This window comes from Eptesicus fuscus, chromosome 22, assembly GCF_027574615.1.
Source record: "Eptesicus fuscus isolate TK198812 chromosome 22, DD_ASM_mEF_20220401, whole genome shotgun sequence".
Lineage (NCBI taxonomy): Eukaryota > Metazoa > Chordata > Mammalia > Chiroptera > Vespertilionidae > Eptesicus > Eptesicus fuscus.
In genome coordinates, this window is record NC_072494.1 from 28,080,687 (window position 1) to 28,103,857 (window position 23,171).

The 23,171-nt window shown below is 38.6% G+C and overlaps 1 protein-coding gene across 2 annotated transcripts in view; it reads right to left on the reverse strand.

Moving 5' to 3' along the window:
* KCNK2 (potassium two pore domain channel subfamily K member 2) overlaps positions 1–23,171 on the reverse strand; it is a 94,390-nt gene that overhangs the window by 58,505 nt on the left and 12,714 nt on the right. For both annotated transcript variants that reach the window (XM_028152193.2, XM_054711635.1), the window contains exon 3: positions 16,492–16,609. In XM_028152193.2, the coding sequence (XP_028007994.1) occupies positions 16,492–16,609 (118 nt within the window). The remainder of the gene's footprint in view (positions 1–16,491; positions 16,610–23,171) is intronic.

Sequence of the window (23,171 nt, forward strand, 5' to 3'; positions counted from 1 at the left end):
AGGAGGTAATGAGAGGGGAGCAGGGAGCAGGGGTAACAGTACATTGCAATAGTATTAGTTCCACTGGTGACAACAGCCTACAGCAAACATGACCTGAGAGAAGTGAAACAGCTCATCTCAAGGTCCTTCTGGAACCCCACAGACCACTTACTGTGAGAGCGCCTCACTTTTCTGGATTTGATTGTGTTTAAAGATGTGCATTTTTAATAAGATGTGACCACCAAATGACCACTATTTTATCTCCAGCTGAAGCCAATAAACAGATCTGTTCAAGACGTAATGAAATAATCCTGTAGAAATGGCTGTGAATTCACATGCTATTAAACTGCCCTTATTATCTCATCCTGCTCTCATCCCAAGATAACATAAGCTTTCCCATGTATTGATAGAGATTATAAGTCTGGAATCTAAACTTTTATGATAATGCATCTCCTGAGTATCACACTTTAAAGGTTACTGTGAAAAGGATTTTAACAGTATAGGAACGTCAGTATAACTTGATGTTATATTCCTGATCATACTTGGCATCAAACAATAAACCATAAAGCAATAAATAAAACTACACTGTTGATTAGCACAGATTCTCTCCTTGACCAAATTTTGGTCAGGCTCTCCTGAGCTCTCTTTTTCTGTAAGCCTGGTGATCCTGTGGCCTTCCTCGTAAAGTCTACTTCTAGCAAGATTCCTGCTAAGTCAGTTTAGCCAGGATTCCCCATCCTCAATACCTGATCACCCTTGATATCTAATCAGGTTTCTCATCTGCCACCACCACCCTGGTGATATCTGATCTGCCTTATTTTAAAGAAAATCCTCCCTTATCCTAAGGGTTCCTTTTAGTAATTTTCCATCTTTGGCCCTACTTCTTGCTTCTTGGTTGCAAATTTCCACTTTGCCTGGTTGGAGAGTTAAATCCAATTCCCCTCCCCTTTAAGAAGATTCCATTGCAGTGATCCCTACTCCTTCCACGATAGTCCTGAATAAAATCTGCTTTACCATTTGTTGACGGTGTCATTGAACACTTCTTTCTTTAACACTATGAGCAGTAAAACGATAAAACTCACCTATTATCAAATTGCCCTAAAAGTAATATAATAGGAATAATAAATGCAAAAATTACTTCTTTTTCATTTTAAAAAGTTGGATCTTGGTGGATATTAATCTGAATTATCAAGAAAGCTATGCTATTTTTTTTTTGATTTATAATAATTTTCCTCCGCTGCAAACAGGCTCATTCAAATTTATGTTCAAGAAAGTGCTATTTATTTTATAGCATAGTGGTTAAGACTGCAGGCTCTTGAGCCCAAATACATTGGTTTGAATCCTCGCTTTGCCATTCTGCCACTGAGAAAGTTACTTTAAAAAAACATATCTTGCCGAAGCCGGTTTGGCTCAGTGGGTAGAGCGTCGGCCTGCGGACTCAAGGGTCCCGGGTTCGATTCCGGTCAAGGGCATGTACCTTGGTTGCGGGCACATCCCCAGTAGGGGGTGTGCAAGAGGCAGCTGATCGATGTTTCTCTCTCATCGATGTTTCTAACTCTCTATCCCGATCCCAGTGGACATCCCTCGAGGGGTCCCAGATTGGAGAGGGTGAAGGCTGGGCTGAGGGACACACACCCCCGCCCCCATGCATGAATTTTGTGCACCGGGCCTCTAGTTGTTTAATAAAATTATACAGGTTTCAATGTACAATTCTATAATACATCATCTGTATATTATTTTGTGTGTTCACCACTCCAAGAAGATTTGACATGCTCTTACATTGGAATAATATGCAGCTGCTAAAACAATACGCAAATCTTCAGAAAGTGATAAGAAAAAAATTTCAAAATATATTATTATGTGGAAATAGTAAGATAGGGTGGGTTTTACTTGTATGAGGAAGAACCACGTATATATTAATTACACACACATACATATATACACCAATGATTTCTAGAATAATAGCATGAAACAGTAATAGTGATTGCCTCTGTATAGGGAATGAGAGACTGGGGGTTAGCTGCAGGGGATTATCTCTCCATATAAGGGGTCCCTAAAAAAGTATACAACACTTCATCAGCTAACTCAATTTTGAAAATGAACTGCATGTTAATAAACACTGACTTTGTAATCATTCAAAGCCTGTATACTAGTACATTTTTTGAGAACACCAAAATAAATAAATATATAAATAAATAAATAAATATACTAGAGGCCCTGTGCACGAAATTTGTGCATGGAGGGGGGGTTGTCCCTCAGCCCAGCCTGTACCCTCTCCAATCTGGGACCCCTTGAGGGATGTCCGACTGCCCGTTTAGGCCCGATCCCACCAGGATCGGGCCTAAACGGGCAGTCCGACATCCCTCTCACAATCCAGGACTGCTGGCTCCCAACTGCTTGCCTGCCTGCCTTCCTGATTGCCCCTAACCACTTCTGCCTGCCAGCCTGATCACCCCCTAACCACTCCGCTGCCAGCCTGTTTGCCCCCAACTTCCCTCCTCTGCCAGCTTGGTCACCCCTAACTGCCCTCTCCTGCAGGGTTGATCACCTCCAACTGCCCTCCCTTGCAGGCCTGGTCCCTCTCAACTACCCTCCCTTGCAGGCCTAGTCCTTCTCAACTGCCCTCCCTTACAGGCTGGGTGCCTCCCAACTGCCCTCTCCTGCTGGCCATCTTGTGGTGGCCATCTTGTGTCCACATGGGGGCAGGATATTTGACCACATGGGGGCATCCATATTGTGTGTTGCAGTGATGATCATTCTGTATATTACTCTTTTATTAGATAGGATAGAGGCCTGGTACAGGGGTGGGGGCCAGCTGGTTTGCCCTGAAGGGTATCCTGGATCAGGGTGCGGGTTCCCTTGGGGCATGGGGTGGCCTGAGCAAGGGGCCTGTGGTGGTTTGCAGGCTGGCCACGCCCCCTGGCAACCCAAGCAGAGGCCCTGGTATCTGGAATTTATTTTCCTTCTACAATTGAAACTTTGTAGCCTGGAGTGGAGCCAAGCCTGGGGCTCCCTCTGCGGCCGGCAGCCATTTCTGTTGGGTTTATAATTGAAACTTTGTTGCCTTAAGCGGGTGAGCCCAGCCAGGGTGTGCAGAAAGCTTTGCTTCCCCTGTTGCCAGGGACAACCCTGGCCTGCTCTCTCAAGCTCCGTTCTGCCGCCATTTCTGTTTGAATTTGTTTACCTTCTATAATTGAAACTTTGTAGCTTGAGTGGAAGCTTAGGCCTGGCAAGGGCAGACAGAAAGCTTGGCTTCCTCTGTTACCTAGGAAACCTTGCTCTCTGTGGCTGTAGCCATCTTGGTTGGGTTAATTTGCATACTCATTCTGATTGGGTGGTGGGCGTGGCTTGTGGGCATGGCTTGTGGGTGTGTTGGAGGTATGGTCAATTTGCATATTTGTCTATTATTAGGTAGGATATATATATATCCTACCTAATCATAGATATATATATACATATATACATATATATATATTAGAGGCCTGGTGCATGAAATTTGTGCATAGGTAGGGTCCCTAGGCCTAGCCAGAGATCATGGTCGATCTGTGGGCTGACTGGCGGGCGATCGAGGGTTCCCCACTGGCACCCGCCTTGGCTGGCCTGGTGCTGCCGGCTCACCAGCCCTGCCTCATGCCACCAGTCGCCTCCCTCTGCGGGGTGACTGGTGGGGCAATTGGGGGGGGGGGCCCTGCTGGCTCCCACCTTGGCTGGCCTGGGGCCTGCCAGCTGGGGGAAACTCCTGCATTGAGCATCTGCCCCCTGGTGGTCAGTGCACATCATAGCGACCAGTCTTTCCATCAGTCGTTCCGCCATTTGGTCAATTTGCATATTAGGCTTTTATTATATAGGATATAAATATACATATTTAATATTTTTATTGCATGTTAAAGAGAGAGAGGGGGAAAGAGAGAGAGAAACATCTATGTGACTGACTTCCTCCTGCACACCCCCCACCAGAGACCTCGCCTGCAACCTGGGGAATGTGCCCCAACCAGGAATCAAACCAGCAACCTGTTTGTGCATGGGATGATACCCAACCAACTGAGCCACACTGGCTAGGGCTGTCACTGTATATTTTTTTTGCTGCTGATGTGTTTCTCATTTGCTTGTTTAATTATGTAAAAGTACTCCTTATTACATTTTTAAGTAAAATCATACAGCACTTGATTTTAAGTAAGCAAATCATTAACTGCTCACTATTTGCAAGTCCAATGTTGCCATATAAAAGAATCTGATTTATTTTCTGTATTGACATAGGCAAAATACCTATCTAAAGTTGCCTTGATTTATATATCTTTCCCAAAGTTTCCATGAATTTTGAAAGGCAATTAGCAGTGCACATCTTCAGACTTTTGGCAAATAATTATAAACTGGAACCAGAAAACATTGTAGAAAAGACAAAAGAGTTTATTAAATGTGATTTACAATCAGGTCTAATTTTCCTTCCTGTAATTACCCATAATTAAGAATGTCTTTATCATAACAACCTCCTATTATCATAAATCCATAACTTCCACTCTCTAATTTATCCCCCATAGAATATGTTGACTTATTTTTCTGGCACTTAAATTTCATTTTCTTGAAATTTTTTCCCAACACCTGAATTTTTTAAACCCAGAATGTCACAGATGGAGACCGGACTTTCGTATTCTAAACTATAACATTTCCCATCATGTTTACAGAAAACAACTCAGAATCTGCAGGAGCTTGGGACAACTGAAAATATTTGACACTATAATGTCACTCAGAGCTCAACAATAGGAGATTTTTTTATTTTTAGAAACATAGTTTCACATGGTTTCCTTTTGAGCTCTATCCTCAGGTCTTGGTCATTATTTAATCTGAGCATATTGCAATATGGTATTTTCTCTCAATCTGTGAAGTGCCACTAAAATTTCATTTTTCATCACTCTGAAAAGTAGGATTATTCAAGCCAGTGGTTTTAGCCCCCTTGGAGGACTGTGAATGCTTTTGAGAATCTGATACATACACCGTCTCTCCAGAAGACATAATCTTAAACCCTCAAAGCTTATCCACATAACCTCCAGGGTTTACAAAAATTAAGTCACAAAGCTTATTTCAATCTTCACTGAACAATGAAGAGAAATGGAGAAATACAGCAAACTCTTTTTTAAAAAGGATCACTATTATGTACATCGTAAACATTACTAAATATATTGTCCTTTTAGTTTTCATAACACCCTGTGAGATAGCAGGCATGTTTCTTAATAATCACCTATTAAAAAGTTTAAACTAGCCACCTGAAGGAAACCACTCAGAAAAGCAGTTCAATGATGTAGTCAAAATCACACAATGAATAAATATTGGAATCAAGACTCCAATCCACGTCTTCTATTCACAAAGTGCATTCTTTTTCCTTGCCTTACACTCTTTCCTTTAGTCCCTGGTTGGCAAACTTTTCCTGTAAAAGGCCAGATAGTAAATATTTTCAGCTTTGCAGGCCATATGGTCTCTGCTGTAACTACTCAGCTCTGCCATTGCAGCAAGAAGATAGCCAAAGACAATACTAAAGCAAATGGGTATGGCTGTGCTCTAATAATGACCTACCACGTGGCAGGCTGGATTTTGCCCACTGGCCATAGCTTGCCGACCCCTGCAGTGTTTTGCCTCTACATCAAAAAAGAAAGCCAGTTTTTAAATTTATTTTCCTGAATGGTTTGAATGTTTTTTACCATGATTTTGGACCTTATTAAGCGATCGCTACTAAAATGCGAGTGAAATCCCTAAATAATACCACCAATAACAGCAAAATCTCTGCAAAATGAAGCTAAGATTATAACTTTACATATTTATTTTTACTTTGAGTTAGTTTCCCTGATGAAACCAGTCTATAGGAAGGTAGTTCTGGGACACAATCTCCTTCACTAATACATAGGAGCCAGCATTACATGTGAAAAGTAAAAAAATATCCTATTGCAGTGGTGGGGTTAAGAAAACAAAAGTTTGGAAAGCAAATTAAATATTTTCTTATGATGTTTAATCAATTTGAATATCAAGTAACCCTGAAGGAGGGCATTCAAAGTTTTACAGAAGAATGTATTTTCTTTCTTTGTTAATACCAGTAACATAAATAAATGTGCAAAAGATAATACTGGCTTGTTTTCACAAAAGAAACATGACTCATAGTAAAACCAGCTTCTCTAAATTGGTATACCGTCATTCAGTGTACAAACAATTTTCACGTACATAATCTTATTTAACCCGCACAACAACTCTGATTGTGAGAAACACTAGCCCCATTTGACAAGTGATAAAATTAAAGGTAATGGAACTGCGATTTGCTCAAGAATACAACCCTAGCTCATAGCAAAGACAAAAACCTAAACTTACATTTTCTGAAATGAAATTTGACATTCCTTCAACTGTATCACTCCTTTAAAAAAAAAAAAAACAGGGAGAAATATTTTCATTCTAAGCTGTGCTAAGTAATACTAGGCTAAGTGGCTGCATGAGTACATATAACACATTATTTAGGAGTAGGAGCTATTACCTACATCTATTTTTTTTATGCATCAAAATAAGTCACAGCATAGTCTCCATTAAGGAACCTACAGATATCACTGAAATTAGCTATTAGAACATGTGTTCTTTTTGATCAGAAGCTATTTAGGCAGATTATGACTTATGCCATACCCCTTCTTTTCTTTTTTTCTTCTCTTGCTGTTTGCCCGTGAAAATTTCACTCTGTTAGCATCTTCAATAAGGGAAACCCTAAGCATAGAGGGGAGAGGTATAACACTCAACTCAACTGGCCCCCATGTTGTTTCTGTTTTAAACATAAAGTTGAAAGAGGCAGAAGTTTAAGCTTAGTAATTTATAGGCATTTTTTGATGACCTGTGACTTCCAGTTGTTCCTATTGCCAACACAGGGTGGGGCAAAAGTAGATTTACAGTTGTGAGTAGGTGAAACACAGAGTTTATTCTATTGTTATTATTTATTTATTATGGTATTATTTTCCATACCAACAACTGTAAACCTACTTTTGCCAAACCCTGTATTTCCACCAATGGGACGTCAGAGTCGAGAGTTGGCTGCATGGAATTCCTTTCCATTTGGAGTTAGTCTAGTCTGCATTGGACTTTATGTGCACACAAACCACAAAACTTACACATGACCCTCCTTTGGCACAGGTACTTCTTTTGTAAACATCGCGCTGTATTTACAGTACCACATACATAACGATGCCAATTTTCCAAGAGTGAGATTGCACAAGTCTAACAATTTATTTTAAAAAGGACTGGGAAGAAAACAAATATGCAGCATAATGACTAGCGGAAAGCCAGGCAGGCCCACACAAATGTTATGACATTCCTTCCTTATCAAGTGAAATACTGGAGACAGTTACCAACAGTATTTTTCTGATAATCATCTCACCTAGTTTTAATCACATCCAGAGCCACACCTGCATAGCCAATGGGCAGTCTGATGTCCTGTAAAATCTATAATTTATGGCAAATAGTGCTATATTTCAGTGGTTAGGAACGGGGAGAAGACAAAGCAAAATTAGATTCTGTGTGTATTCAGGGCATTAACTTCATGACAATTCTTTGCTTCCAATCTTGGGGTAATTTCTTGATCACAAAACCTGACAGTGATTGCTTTCCAGAAAATTAAATATGTTACTGCAAACTTTTCAGAAGTATGCAGAAATATAGTGTGTTTTGTTTCAGAATACAAGCAATTCCTGACTTGAACACACCCAAGATGTGTATGACTGCTATGCTGATACCATAGCCCAGTGGTTGGCAAACTACGGCTCGCCAGCCACATGCGGCTCTTTGGCCCCCTTGAGTGTGGCTCTTCCACAAAATACCACGTGCGGGTGCGCACTACAGTGCGATTGAAACTTCATGGCCCATGCACAGAAGTTAGTTTTCGGCTCTCAAAAGAAATTTCAATCGTTGTGCTGTTGATATTTGGCTCTGTTGACTAATGAGTTTGCCGACCACTGCCATGGCCAGCCCTCCTCTCACTGGGAGTTCCAGTTTCTGTTAGATCTATGCTCTCTTGCTCTGTGTTCTTCTACTACAAAAACAGAAGAGGAAGGAGGAGAAGGAGCAGAAAGAGGGGGAGGAGAAAGAGGAGGAGGAAGAGGAGGAGGAGGAGGAGGAGGAGGAGGAGGAGGAGGAGGAGGAGGAGGAGGAGGAGGAGGAGGAGGAACTTCCTCACTCCTGGGAAGATTATATCTCTAATCCTTCCAACCAGCACAAGATTCTGGGATTCTGAATACCAGGTGCTCTGAACCTAACCTCTTTGTGACTGATGTGACATACATATGTAATGAGAAGAGAAGATGACTAATCTATTTCATTATTGCTTTGGAGTCTACAACACTATTAATGCAATAATTCAATTTTATTGCCTATCAAATATAATTTTAAACTCTACAAACTTAACTACCACTCATAAGACATATTCTCTGAGAAATGCATTTTAACTTAGAAAATAAGTAAACCTATTGTGAATGGCAGGAAATATGTTGTTACTATCCTGAGATAGGTTTTTATTTCCATTAATTTAAGTGGATGGGAAGAGAAACTGGGAATGAAAAACCCAAAACAATTTCTTAATTTCAACGTCTGTATTTCAAATGCCCAACACCAGAGTCACATATTTGGGGGGGGGGGGGAATAAATACACACTTTGACAAACTGGTATAAAGAAAAATACAGAGATTGTAGTCAGGGTTGGCAGTCACCTCGAAAGATTATCTGTGTTTTAAGCTACCTCACAGAACATTAACTTTCCTTTAAAATGGGTTTCCAAAATCCAATATGCAGTTTTCTGAGACTGGCTAAGAGACCAGTGAAATGCCACAGAATTATGAGTGTACTAAATTAATAAGATAACACCCACACACCAAAGTTGCAATGACATCATCCCCTGGGAACATGCTAACTGGCAAATTCTACACCACAGCTTCAAGTGCATTCATTTCCCAGTTCAGAGAGGGGCTCCTTGAGATCACAGAATGGAACCATTTCCCCCGCACCCTCTAAGTTGTAGTTTTTTACCATATCCAACAGAAAGGTCCCTGCTGAAGAATGTATAAGTCTCTACTGCTTGCAACATACCCTCTGCACTTCCAAAATAGACATCTTCTAAGAAGAAGATAAAAACCCAGATAAACTGTTTGATAAAATTACTCCAAATCTTTAATTTTTTAAAATTTCGTCTTGTTTTTTCAATCATTAAGCATTATGCTAAACAGGCAAAACAGGGGTTTGCAGTAAATCTGTGACAATTGTCATAACAGCTTCAGCAATTCAGCCTGGATAGAAGCAAATTAAAAGTCCCCGTGGCTGGTCCAAAATATAGAAACTACATAACTGAATTCAATGTCTACACTCAAGTGGTAGAAAACGAGTGCTTTGTAACTGTGAGCACAGCTAGTCCAAGGGAACGTTTCCCATAAGACTAAACGTGATGCTTTGGGACCTTAAAGCTACTGTAGACCATAATGGTACCCTCGTCATTATGCATTCTGACCATCAGAGATCATGATGGTTAAGGGATAAGTTTGGGCAGATCTCAGCCCCAGCATTCCAATTTACTTTCCAATGGGGAAAATTTTATCATGGTTGATGCCTTATTTAATCACATTACATTTTATTTCTATCTTCAAATTGACCTCAAAATAGAATGCAGTTGTCCATTACATCATTTTGACAATAGCCTTTCCTCCAGTTATCAGTGATTTCCTATTAGCTTTAAAATAACAAATTTAAAACCCAATACCCCTACGGCAGTGTTCTCAGAAATAAGTATATCTCCGTCAGGAAACTTTTTTTTAATCATATATCTGTCCACTGTTCACCCTCCTTAGCTCAAGTCAACATCTTCTCTCCTGTGGATGAATGCAATAACCTTTTCCCTGGTCTCCCTGCTTCCCCCTTTGCCCTCTGAATGGCAACCTGAGTCAGGTCATGTCTCTCTTCTGCTTAAATCACTCATGGTTTCCCACTGAATTTAGTGTTACCTTGACCTACACACCCAGCTCTTGTTAATCTTGCTAACCTAGCTTCTTCCGGGATCTGTCACATGGACCCATCTGAAGTCCTTGAATATGCCCAAATCTGCCCCTCTCAGGGTCTTTGCCTTTGCTGAGTCCTCTGCCTCTACTCATCTTTGCCCTCTTCTTTACCCAGCTGCTTTCTTTCCATCGCCCAAGTTTCAGCCTAAATGTCACCTGCTCAGATGTCTTTTATAGTCTGCATTAGAACACCTCCCACTTCCTACCCAGTTCCACTATCTGCTCCCTATCACTGCACATGAACTTCTTATGCAGTGTTTATGGCCATCGATAATGGTCTTGTTTTTTAATGTGCTAATAATTGATTGTTGGCCTCTTCAACCCAACTGTGAGCTCCAAGAGGGAGCCTGCCCACCTGTATTTCTCGTCTGTCTGAACTAAAAAATAAACCAATAAAAATTGAGGTGGGGGGAAGCTACTAAAATGAAGCTTCATGATGTAATACAACATATAAAAACTTGGCCATTGTTTTTCTTCCTTTCCCTTCACAGGATCAAGTAGCACTCTCTATGAATTACAAGCTTGCTGCCTAAATATTTCAATATTCAACATTTTGACTCCTTTCTCTTCATTGTATTAGTCACCAAGGCCTGTTGATTCTTGCATCTAATTATTTTAGCATTCTGTCCTACTCTCATCCTTCAACAGCAACTCCAATCACCCCAGCTAATACTCTCCTGCTCCTTCTGTGGGTCACTGAAATGACCTCCTAATTGTCCTCTCAGATGTCAGTCTCCATAGATCCTCTTCCTGACAAATGCATCTTCAAATGTCACTTTAACCTGTCCTTCCACTTGCCAAAATAAAAAAAGAGAAACATCCATGTTTTGTCTTACAGTAGGTCCAAAATTCACAAAAATCAAATTATATTCAACTGTATTTTTTCCCACCTGAGTCAGTCAATAATATTTCCCACTATTCCTTTAAACAATTCCTCTAGTCTAGTCAAATGCTTACTTTTCTAATCCTCAAAATAAATCAAGTTCATTCCTCTCCTTGTATTTTCACTTAGCCACATCACAGACTCAGAGGCTCTATCCCCTTCATCAATCGAAACCAAAACTTTTTCTTCAAAGCAGAGTTCACATTCCATTTCTCTAGTTAAACCTTTCCTCCCAGTTCCAGCCCACATAATATTTCCTTTTCCTCAATTCTTACAGCACTTCAACCATGGTTCCATGTACCATGTGAATATGCTTGTTTCTGTTATTCTTCAGTTATTTCATACGTGCAAATTTTATCTTGCACATTGGACTGCAGGCAGAGGCTGTGTCCTTTACACCCCCAGCAGTGGCAGAAGTAGCACTGATTCAACAGGAGCTATTTACACCGACTTACTAATTTACATGGTCCTGAGCATGAATCCCTTCAGTGACAAACAACAGTTCTAGATAACTTGCAATTCCCTAACAGAACATACTGTCTTAGACCCCTGATCTTGCCTACATGACCTCCCAATGCCTCAAATGTTTCCTTTCCACCTTTACTCACCTGGAAAATTCCTAGTTATCTTTCCAGTCTCAACCAGGACACTCACTAAGGAAAGTATTCCTTGTCCCTTTCCTCACCTACCTGTCTACCCCGATATCTATGTAAAGTGTCACTCCTACCCACTTCCATTAAATGTTCTGAAACATACCTGACACACTATAGGGTAAATAATTATTGGCCCTTTTGGCCCCCCAACTGGTCCTTGTGCAACTTAAGCTCAAATAATTGATCTTTTATTGTTGCAGTAGCAGAGTGATACTGTTTTATTATTTGTTGAGTCAACAAATGAACAAACAAAAAATTAGTAATGAAATCTATTGAAAGAGCTAAGAATTTAGTATAATCGGTATCGATTTAGCATTATGTCATGTCTAGTAAGCCACTCTTCATACCACTTAGAATGCCTAGTTTTTTATTCCAGAAATAATTATCAAGCACCCACTATGTGTCAGACATTGGGAATACAGAAAAGATTCAAACACATAAAATCCCTTAACCTCATAGAACTTGCATCTATGATGAGAGAGGCATGAAGTATGGTTTTTGCTCCAACTGAGTTGGAAACCACAGAAGGTTCTGAGTAGAAGGTTCCTTTCTACAAGGATACTGACACTGAGATGATGCTGGCTGGGACCAAAATGGTAGTTAAATGGTGGATCTCCTTTAAAGGCAGAGCCGACAGAATTGGCTGATAGTCGGAAAGTGGGGAGAGAGAGAGAGAGAGAGAGAGAGAATAATCAAAAATGGGTTTTAGTCTGTACAACTATGGAATGGAATTTGTGAAGGGTTTGGAAGGGTGTGATTTTGGAAAGAGTATATAGACATATGAAGAGATTCTCTAAAATTAGTCCTTAAATTTTAATATTCCATTTTGTGTAATTGAACTCCCCTTGGGCATATTTCCAATGAACAGTAAGGGTAACTTTGGCCTCTAAGGCAAATTGATAATATTGAATAGAAAAATCTTGGACAATTGCAGCCAATGCAGCTCCCCGTACCAGGCACCTTATAAAACCCACTGCAATTTATTCTCCAAAACTGTCTCAAGTTCTATTTTTACTTTTTTAAATAGATTTTTTGTTTGTTTGTTTGTTTTTTACTTCAGAGCAGAAGAGAAAGGGAGAGAGATGGAAACATCAATGATGAGAGAGAGTCATTGATTGGCTGCCTCCTGCATGCCCCCTACTGGGGATCGAGCCCGCAACCCGGGCATATGTCCTTGACCAAAATTGAACTGGGGACCTCGTCAGTCCACAGGCTGAAGTTCTACCTACTGAGCCAAACCGGCTAGGGTTCAAGTTCTATTTTTAAATGACTGATACAATGCAACTAGTGCTAGAGGTTACAATTTCTATGATTGCTAAAAACCACTTCAAGGCTCAGACAATTACCATTAACATTATTAGTAATTGCATTTTTTTCATTTTTAATTTAGGTTTGTTTAATGTTAATTCTGTGCTGTGTTTCAGTACAGATTCTGTATCTGTGGCTCCTGTCAGATATCCAGTAGTACAACTTAGCTTCAAGTTACACATACTGAACAAAAGAGGTTGAGCGAGCAAAGGAGGGGGTGGGGGTGGGGAGAGGGAAGGAGTAATTACATTTTAAATTTCCAAGTGCACACCTATGAAAGAGGCCAAAATGTTCATTGAACCTTAGACAATAATCTAGTCCAGGGATGGGAAACCTTTTACCTGCCAAGGGCCATTTGGAAATTTATAACAGCATTCGAAGGCCATACAAAATTATCAGTTTAAAAATTAGCCTACTATATTTGGTCAGTTAATTAATTTACCCCTAATGCCTTGGCAGGGCCAGATCAAATGATTTTGCGGGCCATATACAGCCTGCAGGCCAGATGTTCCCCACCCCTGATCTAGTGCAAGGTCAGAGGAGGTGGCCTTGACCTAGGAGTAAAAGACCATGAAATAAATCTGGATGACCTAGAATGACTTAATTCACCTAAGACTGAAGCCTGAGATAGAACAGTAGGAGATCTGGGCTGTCAGGCAGCTACCTAAACAACCTAAATAATCAGTTACTGTGCTTAATGGCTATCATTTGGGGTAAGGCTGGTAATAATGGCTTATTTTTTTCATGTGTTGAAGGATATGTCTGCAAAACTTACTGAATTTGGGATTCAAAAAATGAGACTGTTTATAAACATACCCTGCAACAGGAAGGCTGTATAATGACTGAGTCTCCTGTGGAATAATTCAGTGGTGGTCATGATGAGTTATAACTTGGACTTTTGAGTTTTCACTGGGCAGAAACAAACCATTCTCACTCAGTCTGTGAGTTTTTTTCCCTTCCAGATTCTAAGTAGTTTACACAATAAACAGTCATTTCCACAGTAGAAATGACCAAGATGCCTACGCGCCAAAGGTAACCTGTTATTATGGTTAGAAGTCAAGGTTGCCATTCTTCCAGATTTTCACAGCCACACAACTTTTTGACTTAGCTAATGGAAAAGTAAGAGTAAACATAGTTCCTTGACCTCTTAACGAAGGCAAAAATCAACATGCTAAGGTATTTATTTCACTGGCAAGTGACCCAGCACAAAGAGGCATTGCAGTGGATTCATCATGACAGGTCACTACAGATTCCTCTCAAAGGGAAATTTTACACGGGAGTTCATCCATAAATTCTCCATGCTTTCTTCCTTAGGGCTTTGATATAAAGTACTGATTTGAAACCTTATAAACTTGATTTGTCAATGACACCAAAGAATACAATGAAAATTTTTAGAAACTTAATTCACACCCCAAAAATCAGAGATCAAGCCCAGGAGAGGCATAAGTGGAAGGGCAGAACTTGGTTTTGCACACATATTTTCTTTCACTTAAAATTCCTTCATAACTGTGATGGATCATTTTCCTTCCTTATCTTGAATATTATGCTTTAAAATGACCTCTTTCCATTAAACCAGGCAGCTATAACTCTTCCTGGTCCCCAAGCCTGGCAAGCCTGGCATTTATGTCCTCTGGGTATTTCTTGGGCACTGAGTGACTGACGAAAGAAGAGAAGCTATCTACACATACCCATTCTGCTGCCTAGAAGGTGCTCGTGCTCTCGGGGGTGGTTCCCACAGCCTGGCCTGTGCCCTCTTGCAGTCCAGGAGCCCTTGGGGGATGTCCAACTGACAGCTTTTATAATAAAAGGCTAAGGGGAGTGGGCCTAAGTCAGCAGTCGGACATCCTTAGTGCTGCTGCAGAGGAGGGGGAGGCTCCCGCCACCACCGCTGCACTCACCAGCCGTGAGCCCGGCTTCTGGCTGAGCAGCGCTCCCCCTGTGGGAGCGCAGTGACCACCAGTGGGCAGCTCCTGTGTTGAGCGTCTGCCCCCTGGTGGTCAGTGTGCATCATAGCGACTGGTTGTTTCACCATTCGGTCAATTTACATATTAGCCTTTTATCATATAGGATACACACACACACACACACACACACACACACACACTAGAGGCCTGGTGCATGAAATTCATGCAAGGGTAGGGTCCCTAAGCCTGGTCGGCAATCAGGGCCGATCTGTGGGGCAACCAGCAGGGTGATCGGGGGTGGCACCCACCTTGGCTGGCCTGGCACCGCCCGCTCCCCAGCCCCGCCCCCCACTACCACCAGTCACCTCCCTTTGCGGGGCAACTGGCGGGGCGATTGGGGGGCCCACACTGGCACCTGCCTTGGCTGGCCTGGGGCCTGTGGGCTAGAGGCAGCTCCTGCATTGAGCGTCTGCCCCCTGGTGGTCAGTGCACATCATAGTGACCAGTCGTTCTGCTATTCAGTCGATTTGCATATTAGGTTTTTATTATATAGCCGTGGTTGGCAAACTGTGGCTCACGAGCCACATGCAGCTCTTTGGCCCCTTGAGTGTGGCTCTTCCACAAAATACCACGGCCTGGGCGAGTCTATTTTGAAGAAGTGGCATTAGAAGAAGTTTAAGTTTTTAAAATTTGGCTCTCAAAAGAAATTTCAATCATTGTACTGTTGCTATTTGGCTCTGTTGACTAATGAGTTTGCCAACCACTGTTATATAGGATACTAGAGGCCTGGTGCATGGATTCGTGCATCAGTGGGGTCCCTTGGTCTGGCCCGTGCCCTCTCACAACCCAGGACTCCTCGGGGGATGTCAGAGAGCTGGTTTTGACCTGATCCCCACAGGCCAAGCCGAGGGACCCCACCGGTGCACAAATCCATGCACTGGGCCTCTAGTATGCATATAAGATCTTTGGTTAATCTCTTCCCGCCCTCCCCCCTCCCCCCCTTGCCTCTGAGATTCATCAGTCTGTTCCATGTTTCCATGCCTGTGCATTGAGCGTCTGTACCCTGGTGGTCATTGCGTGTCATAGCTACTGGCCAGTCAGCCAGTCCCTAAGGCATATATTTATATATATACACACACACACTATTGGAAACACAATTTATAAAAAGAAAGCCCTGAAGTAATTAAAATAGACATGCATATAAGAACAGGAATAATCTGTTAAAATGTAGAGTCAAAATCTATAAATTGGACAAGTTGATATCAAATCATTTTAAAAAGTCAAAATTGTACTCCAATCCTTTGTTTCTAAAACCAAAGAATCAAAGATGCAGGAAAATTTAAAACTATTTGCCCTCCCCCACCACACACACACACACACACACACACACACACGCACACGCACACACAAATCCTAATTTCAAGCCACTGCATGAAGTTCCTACCCATTAGTTGAATAACAACTGCACTGACCTGGAGTTTCATGTGTATTTTAAATTTAACTCAGAATTCTGAAACAATAACTAATTCATTTCCATCATTCCTTTGTTCAAACCTTTAAACCTTCTTTCCAAAATTAATTCACTAAAATCTAGTTTTCTACCTTACAAAGACCGTTTTGACCGACTGTAAAAAATAAAAAATTCAAACAAATGAATTGTAGCTCACAAGCTGTACCAAAATTAAAAAACAAAATAAGTTGTCTCCTACCTATGGTGGTAATAACAGTGCCAGCAAAGAAGAAGGAACTTCCCAAGTCCCAGTGACTGATTTGATTGGAGGTGTTTCCTAACGGTATAATCCCTGCATTTATTGCTGCCACTATTTGCTGCAAGTTTAAAAAGAAATTCATCAGTACACATGAATCACATGGAGGCATCAAACAGCATATATTCCACCCCAGATGGCTAATTAGACAAGGAGATTCAATTCTAAGGTTTGCTTTTCCACTTAAAGTATACAATATAGATTACAACTTTATACTAAAGAATTTAGTAAATTTAATTCTATTTGACAGCAAGTGAATGGATCTGCAGGAAGCTTATCATATTGTATCAATATGCATTCATATCATCCATTAACATATATATAGTGACTTATTTACCTTAGCAACTAACTGTAGCAATGCATTTTTAGTAAACATCACAGAATTAAAATATCAGATGGTAAACTACAACTTAAATAATATATATAGCTTCATCAAAAACACAAATATTTCCAAAGTCCTAATCACTTTGAATGTTAAACATAAGTAGCCAAGCCTGGGAAGTGTGAAGCTATAGAGAACATATATCAATGAGGTCCAACAAAACAGGCTAAGATGAGACAGAAAAGGCAACTGCAATTCACTATTCCCTAAGTAAGTCCATCTATATCTAGATTCTTGGACTCTTTACGGATTCTTATAAACTCTATGGCAATGAGTATCACCAAAGACCCATAGATACAATCAGTTAACAATATTCCCATAGGATCACGAGGATCTAGATGCTGCCTTGAGTAGTACGGACAGACAGACAGATGATGACATTTTAAGCCCTTCTTCAATCATCAGATGTTGGGGAGGGAATGGGGAGTTCCACAAACACTAAACATAGAAGGGAATATGAGCCCAAACCACATAGCTCAGTGGTTGAGCATTGACTATGAACCAGGAGATCACAGTCCCATCAAGCTTGATCCCCAGTAGGGGACGTGCACAAGGCAGCCGATCAATGATTCTCTCTCAACATTGATGTTTCTATCTCTCTCTCCTTCTCCCCTCTTCTCTGAAACCAGTAAAAGTAAATAAAATAAAAATAATGGGAATGTGTTAGGAGAAAATGTGTAGTGAAAAAAAAAACATAGAGATAGTTCAGATAAGACATTTCTGTTGGAAATATAGTCTTAGAAATCTTCATTACTTGACTTACAGATTTTAAAATTAGAGAAAACTTCTAAAGACCTAAGAGGTAAAGTAGCTTGTTTAAGGTTATATAGTTTCCTGGTGAATGGGCAAACACTACACTGTACGAATTCTTGGAGGCACTATCCAAGAAGTTACTGTCAGATGTGGTAATGCAGGTAATCCAGAGTTGAAATACAGAATAAAGTTTCATTCATCTAATTTATTTTCATCTATAAATTAAAACTTCAGTGGTTGTGTGTAAAGTTAATTGAGTTATAATTGTTTACATTAACTATGACATATGTTCATTGCAAAAAATTAGAAAAATACAGAAAGTTATAAAGGTATGTTATGAATAAAAACTACTCATAATTCCAGAACCCAGAGATAACCACTATTAATTTATTAAGGTATCTTCTCCTGGTATTTTGTAACCCTTTTTACATAGTTGGATTTATGAAATATATGAAATGTATTTTGTTTTTAATCATTATTCTAGATGCAGTTTTTCCTTGTCAATACCATATTTGTTATGGAAATATAATTTCTCAATATGTAGACATTCTAAAATGTGTCTTATTATAAAAAATGGTGCCATGAACATTTTTGTGTATAAATACTTTTGCATTTCTGAATATTTCCTCAAGAGAGATTTCTAGAAATAAAGCTGCCACATTAAAGATTATGAATATTTTGAAGCACTTGATGTATAGTTATCCAAGAAGGTTGTTACAATTTACAATTTCTTTCCCCAACAATTTATAAATGCTTAGCAATATTATTACCTCTAATATTAATATTTTATCTTCACCAAACTGATAAGAATTATTTCATTTATATATCCTTTATGGTGAGTGAGGTTGAACACTAATATTTCCTTTATCATATATTCAATGCACACAAATATATACATATTCATGTATATTCACAGTACAATGAAACTAGTTTTGAGTTAAATGATTTTCCTTATCTGACTCTATATTGTAACTTTAATATCAGAAAAGACAGGTCGACCTGATTATGCTTCTTTAAAAAATTTTTTTTTGCAGTTACTACCTATTATTCTTGCACAAACTTTGGGATCCTTCAGTTAAATTTCATACAAATTTTCATTTCCACAGGCTTACCAAATCCATTGTTTGGATATATGTGAAATCTATAAATTAATTAAGGAGAATGAACACTAATATAATAATAACACTTTCCATCAAAGAACATGGTATGAATCTCCATTTATTGAGTCCTCTTAAATATCCGAAACTAGAGTATTTTCATGTACTTCACACAGGTCTGTAAGGTTCTTCTTAGGTATATTATTATTTCCATTTTAAATTATAACTGGTTATTGCAGTATATTGCTCATTCTCTGCACCAGCAGGTCTCAATTTTTTAAATCTCAAAACCACTTTACAGTCTCAAAAACGATTGAAGACATCAATGAGCTTTTGTACAAGTGAGTTATAACTAATGATATTTACATTTGTTTGAATTTATAATTCTTGAAATGTTTCTACTCATACAAAATATAACAAGAATCCCATTATATATGAACATAAGTAACCTACTTTTATGAAAAATAGTTGTTTTCCAAAACAAACATTTAGTGAGAAGAGGGGCATTATTCTATAATTTTATAAATCTCTTAAATATCTGGCTTAATAGAAAACAAATTCTAATATGTTTCTTCTTTCAATATATTGAGAGAGAACAACACATCGCCTGCAGAAAACTCAAGAGATAATCAGAGGACAAAGGCAAAAAAAATCTCAGTATTACTAAGAAAATAGCTTTGACCTCATTAAACCTCTGAGATGGTCCTGGGACCACATCTTGAGAACCGCTGCTCTATGCTACTTCAACTCACTGCTCTTATTTCTTTTTTATTTTCTACCTGAAAAACCAAAGTAAGCAAATTTATAGTTTACAAATAAGACATTTTATCTCAGCATCTTTCAGTAACTATGTTTTATTACTTTTCATTTCTTATTACATTGCCTAGTATTTCTAAAGCAATGTTAAACAGAAATGATAACAGACTTCCTTGGGTTTTTTTGTCACATAAATTTCTCAATGACATCAGTGTTTTATCATTAGATACATTGACCATTGGCAAGAAAATGGTATTTAATTAAATAATTATGAGCAGACAAAAAAAAATTAGGAGGACAGATAAACTTAAAAAATTTAAAATGTCTTTGGAAATATCTTAAGATAGGAACACACACATTGTAAGCACAGGCTCAGTGATCTCTAGCCTTATGATTCCCAGGAAACAGTAACATTTCCAGTAAAAATCAAGGAAGAAGGGTTGGGATTGAGATAGATTATAATTGCATCCAAAGTATATTTTTATATTTTACATTCATTTATTCAAAAAGATAATCAATTGCTTAAGGTGTTAGGCAATGGGGAAGCAAGAGAAGTAAAAACATGGTCGATATAGATGAGAAGAGATAAGGCATATCCTTAGACTCCACCCCAGTAAGTAAATTATTTTACTGACTGGAAGCAAGCTAATTCCTCCAACAATGGACTTAATATAGCTTTCATGACCAGCACCATGATTTTTTAGCCTGTTCTTTTGCTTGTCCATGATGAGGTGCAACATTACCCAGACACTTGGATAAGGGCCACAAATTATTTAAATGCAAAATAAGCAAAAGCAGACTTATAAACAGTATGCCTGGCAATGTGTGGGCTGTAAATAGTTATCACAGAACTGTGATTATTGCAACAGAAGCTTGAGATGGAACTGAGAATATGTCAAATCACTATGAGAATGAGTCTACCATGAGGTCCTTTTTCTGGAATATTCTTGTAAATTTATTTTATATTTTTGTACAAGTTCACTTGGTCACCATCCACAGGAAATTGAATGCCCTTGGCAAGTGCACTCTCATAGATCTAAGAGTCTGCAATTTCAACACAAATTCAGGCCATTAGATCATTTAACAAATACCTTCATTAGAACTGTTTCTGTATATGCCATATAATGTGACCAAACAACCACTTCATCAATAATAAAAATTCACTTTTCCATTAAAGGCAATTTTTGTAGAAATGAAGTCATGTTGAAGTTGAATTGTTTAGGTTAGGGTGAAGTAATGTTGGGTCCTATGCATTTAATTCTAATATATTATTATTACCTGAAGGGTTTCCAAACTTAAAATCTACAATAGATATAGTAGATTTTGGTTGGATTGTCACTCAATTTTGCTCTTCAGTTTATAGTCAATAATAGAATGTGCATAAGGAAAGGAAGTTGAATCATAGTCAAGATTATGAGCTTATACTTAGAGTTCTAAGAGGCTTATACTCATAGATACGATAAAGGTAATTACTCAAAATTATGAAAATCTTAGTTTCCATGACAACAATGGCTTTAGAATCAAAGTTCACAGCAATCTACTGTAAATTTGTGCATTCTTGAATTATAAAATGTTGATGTCTCAATGTCACCTGTCTTTCTAGAACTATAATCAGCTTTAACACCAAATATTGTTAAGACACTTGTTTGTAATCATATGAAACTAGCAGAGGCTTGGAACTTGAGAAAATTACTGACAATCATAAAAATGTTCCCATGAGTTCAATGCATGAGGTAATATTTCTTGGACTATTGATAATCCAACAAGAGAGTAAACAAATTTTTGAAAGCTATACCATATTAGCATAATATTCCATAAGTATACTCCAGTGCAGTTCTCAGCTAATGATAATACTGGGTTGAACCATATAATATTGCCAATATCCAAGAACTTTTTGGCCAACAAAATGACAATTTCATACTATCATGCAAAATAATAGTACTGATATTTTCATGAATAGTGTGTTAAACATACTACATTTCATTGCAGTGTGGTATTTATTACTGCAGTATTAAAGCTAATTCCCATAAGCAGGAAACTTCATAGCAAAACAATCTATCATGGCCTTAGAGTTCTACTGTGAAGAATATATACCTGTTAGTTTAAGTAAAACCCTATATGGCTGAGAATGCTATTCTAGGAAAGCCTGGATTACCTACTCCTTGTTGGATAGTCAAGTTGTGTCCAACTTTGCATATATTTGAGAAATCAAGGGATATTATCTAATATTTAAGATGATTACATTTTATAGAAGTAACTTTGTATATTCCTCTTTTGATATCAAAAATTCTATACTAATATACATTCTAGCCTCCAATTTGATAAATGAACTTGAGACACATTCCATATAACTTCGTTTTTCAGAAATTCTGTAGTTATATGAAGATGGCATTTGTGGTTTTTATTTGTTTGTTTTGGCCTAGAAAAAAGAGAGACATCTACATAAATACAAAAAAATGCCACAATTATATCCCATAGTTAAATGGACTATTATAAGTATAGAAAAAGGTGAGAGTGTTCTAAATCTAACATCAACAATCTTTTTCTTTCTACAATATATATTTCTCATTTCATGCAGAAAAAAAAAGACATTTGCATATTTTATACAGAACACAGGGGATTAAATATGCTATATTTAGAGTCTGCTAAAGGAGCAAGTTTTCAAGGTTTTCCCAGAGTATATCTTTTAAGTGACCAAGACAACATGCAATAACGTTTTTAATCTATTTTTTTCATAGTTTCTTTAAAAGGCTTTCAAAGTCCTGGAATATGTTTCCAAGTAATGGATGACCTAAGTTTAACCACACATTAATTAGAAATTCTTATAAGGCACCCTTTTTATTTATTTTTAAGGCACCCTTTAAAAAAACCTCAAAAGACTTAATTCTTATAACGTAAAAAGGGTAGCATTTCCAACAGGAAGCAGTATCTGCACCACAGTCTCTGGAAAGCACCTCAAAAAGTCAACATCTCGATTACCTTCCCAGGTCTCTCCTCCTATTGGGGATTACGCCATTGCATGTCAAAGCTATTTTTATACAGACTAATGAAGTGCACACCCTTTTTCTTGCTCTTTTGAAAGTGCAAATTGATTTCCCATTAATAATAATAATAAAAAAAAAACAGCTTAAAGTCCAAAACAGGGAACCACAGAATTAGTTGGAGGTGGACCGGAAGCAGGAGGCGTACTGCTGGGTGGAGGGCTGTATCCCTTGGTTACATCCACCATGGAAGATTTTTTTTAATCATAAAGTAATATACATGGTATTGAACATTTGGAAAAATAAGAATTAAAAAAATCACTCACAGTCTGTAAAAGAGATTTTTTTTTGCAACCTGCATGTATTTAACTTTTAGTTTTGTTAAAGGTTATAAGCATTAAACCTGCTTTCAACTATTTTCATATAACATAAGCATGTTCCAAGGCATTTTGAGGTCATCAATATCTCACTTCATAGACTAGCTACATGTAACACAGTTTACATAACCACTTCTCTATCGCTGAGTGAATTTGTATAATGGCATCCAAGGGTCATCAGTGACCATCGTCCAAGTTGTTGTAGAGATGATTTATATATCAAACAAGGATTGAACTTGAAACACTGAAATTCTGCTATTCTTTGAGCCCTGCCTGG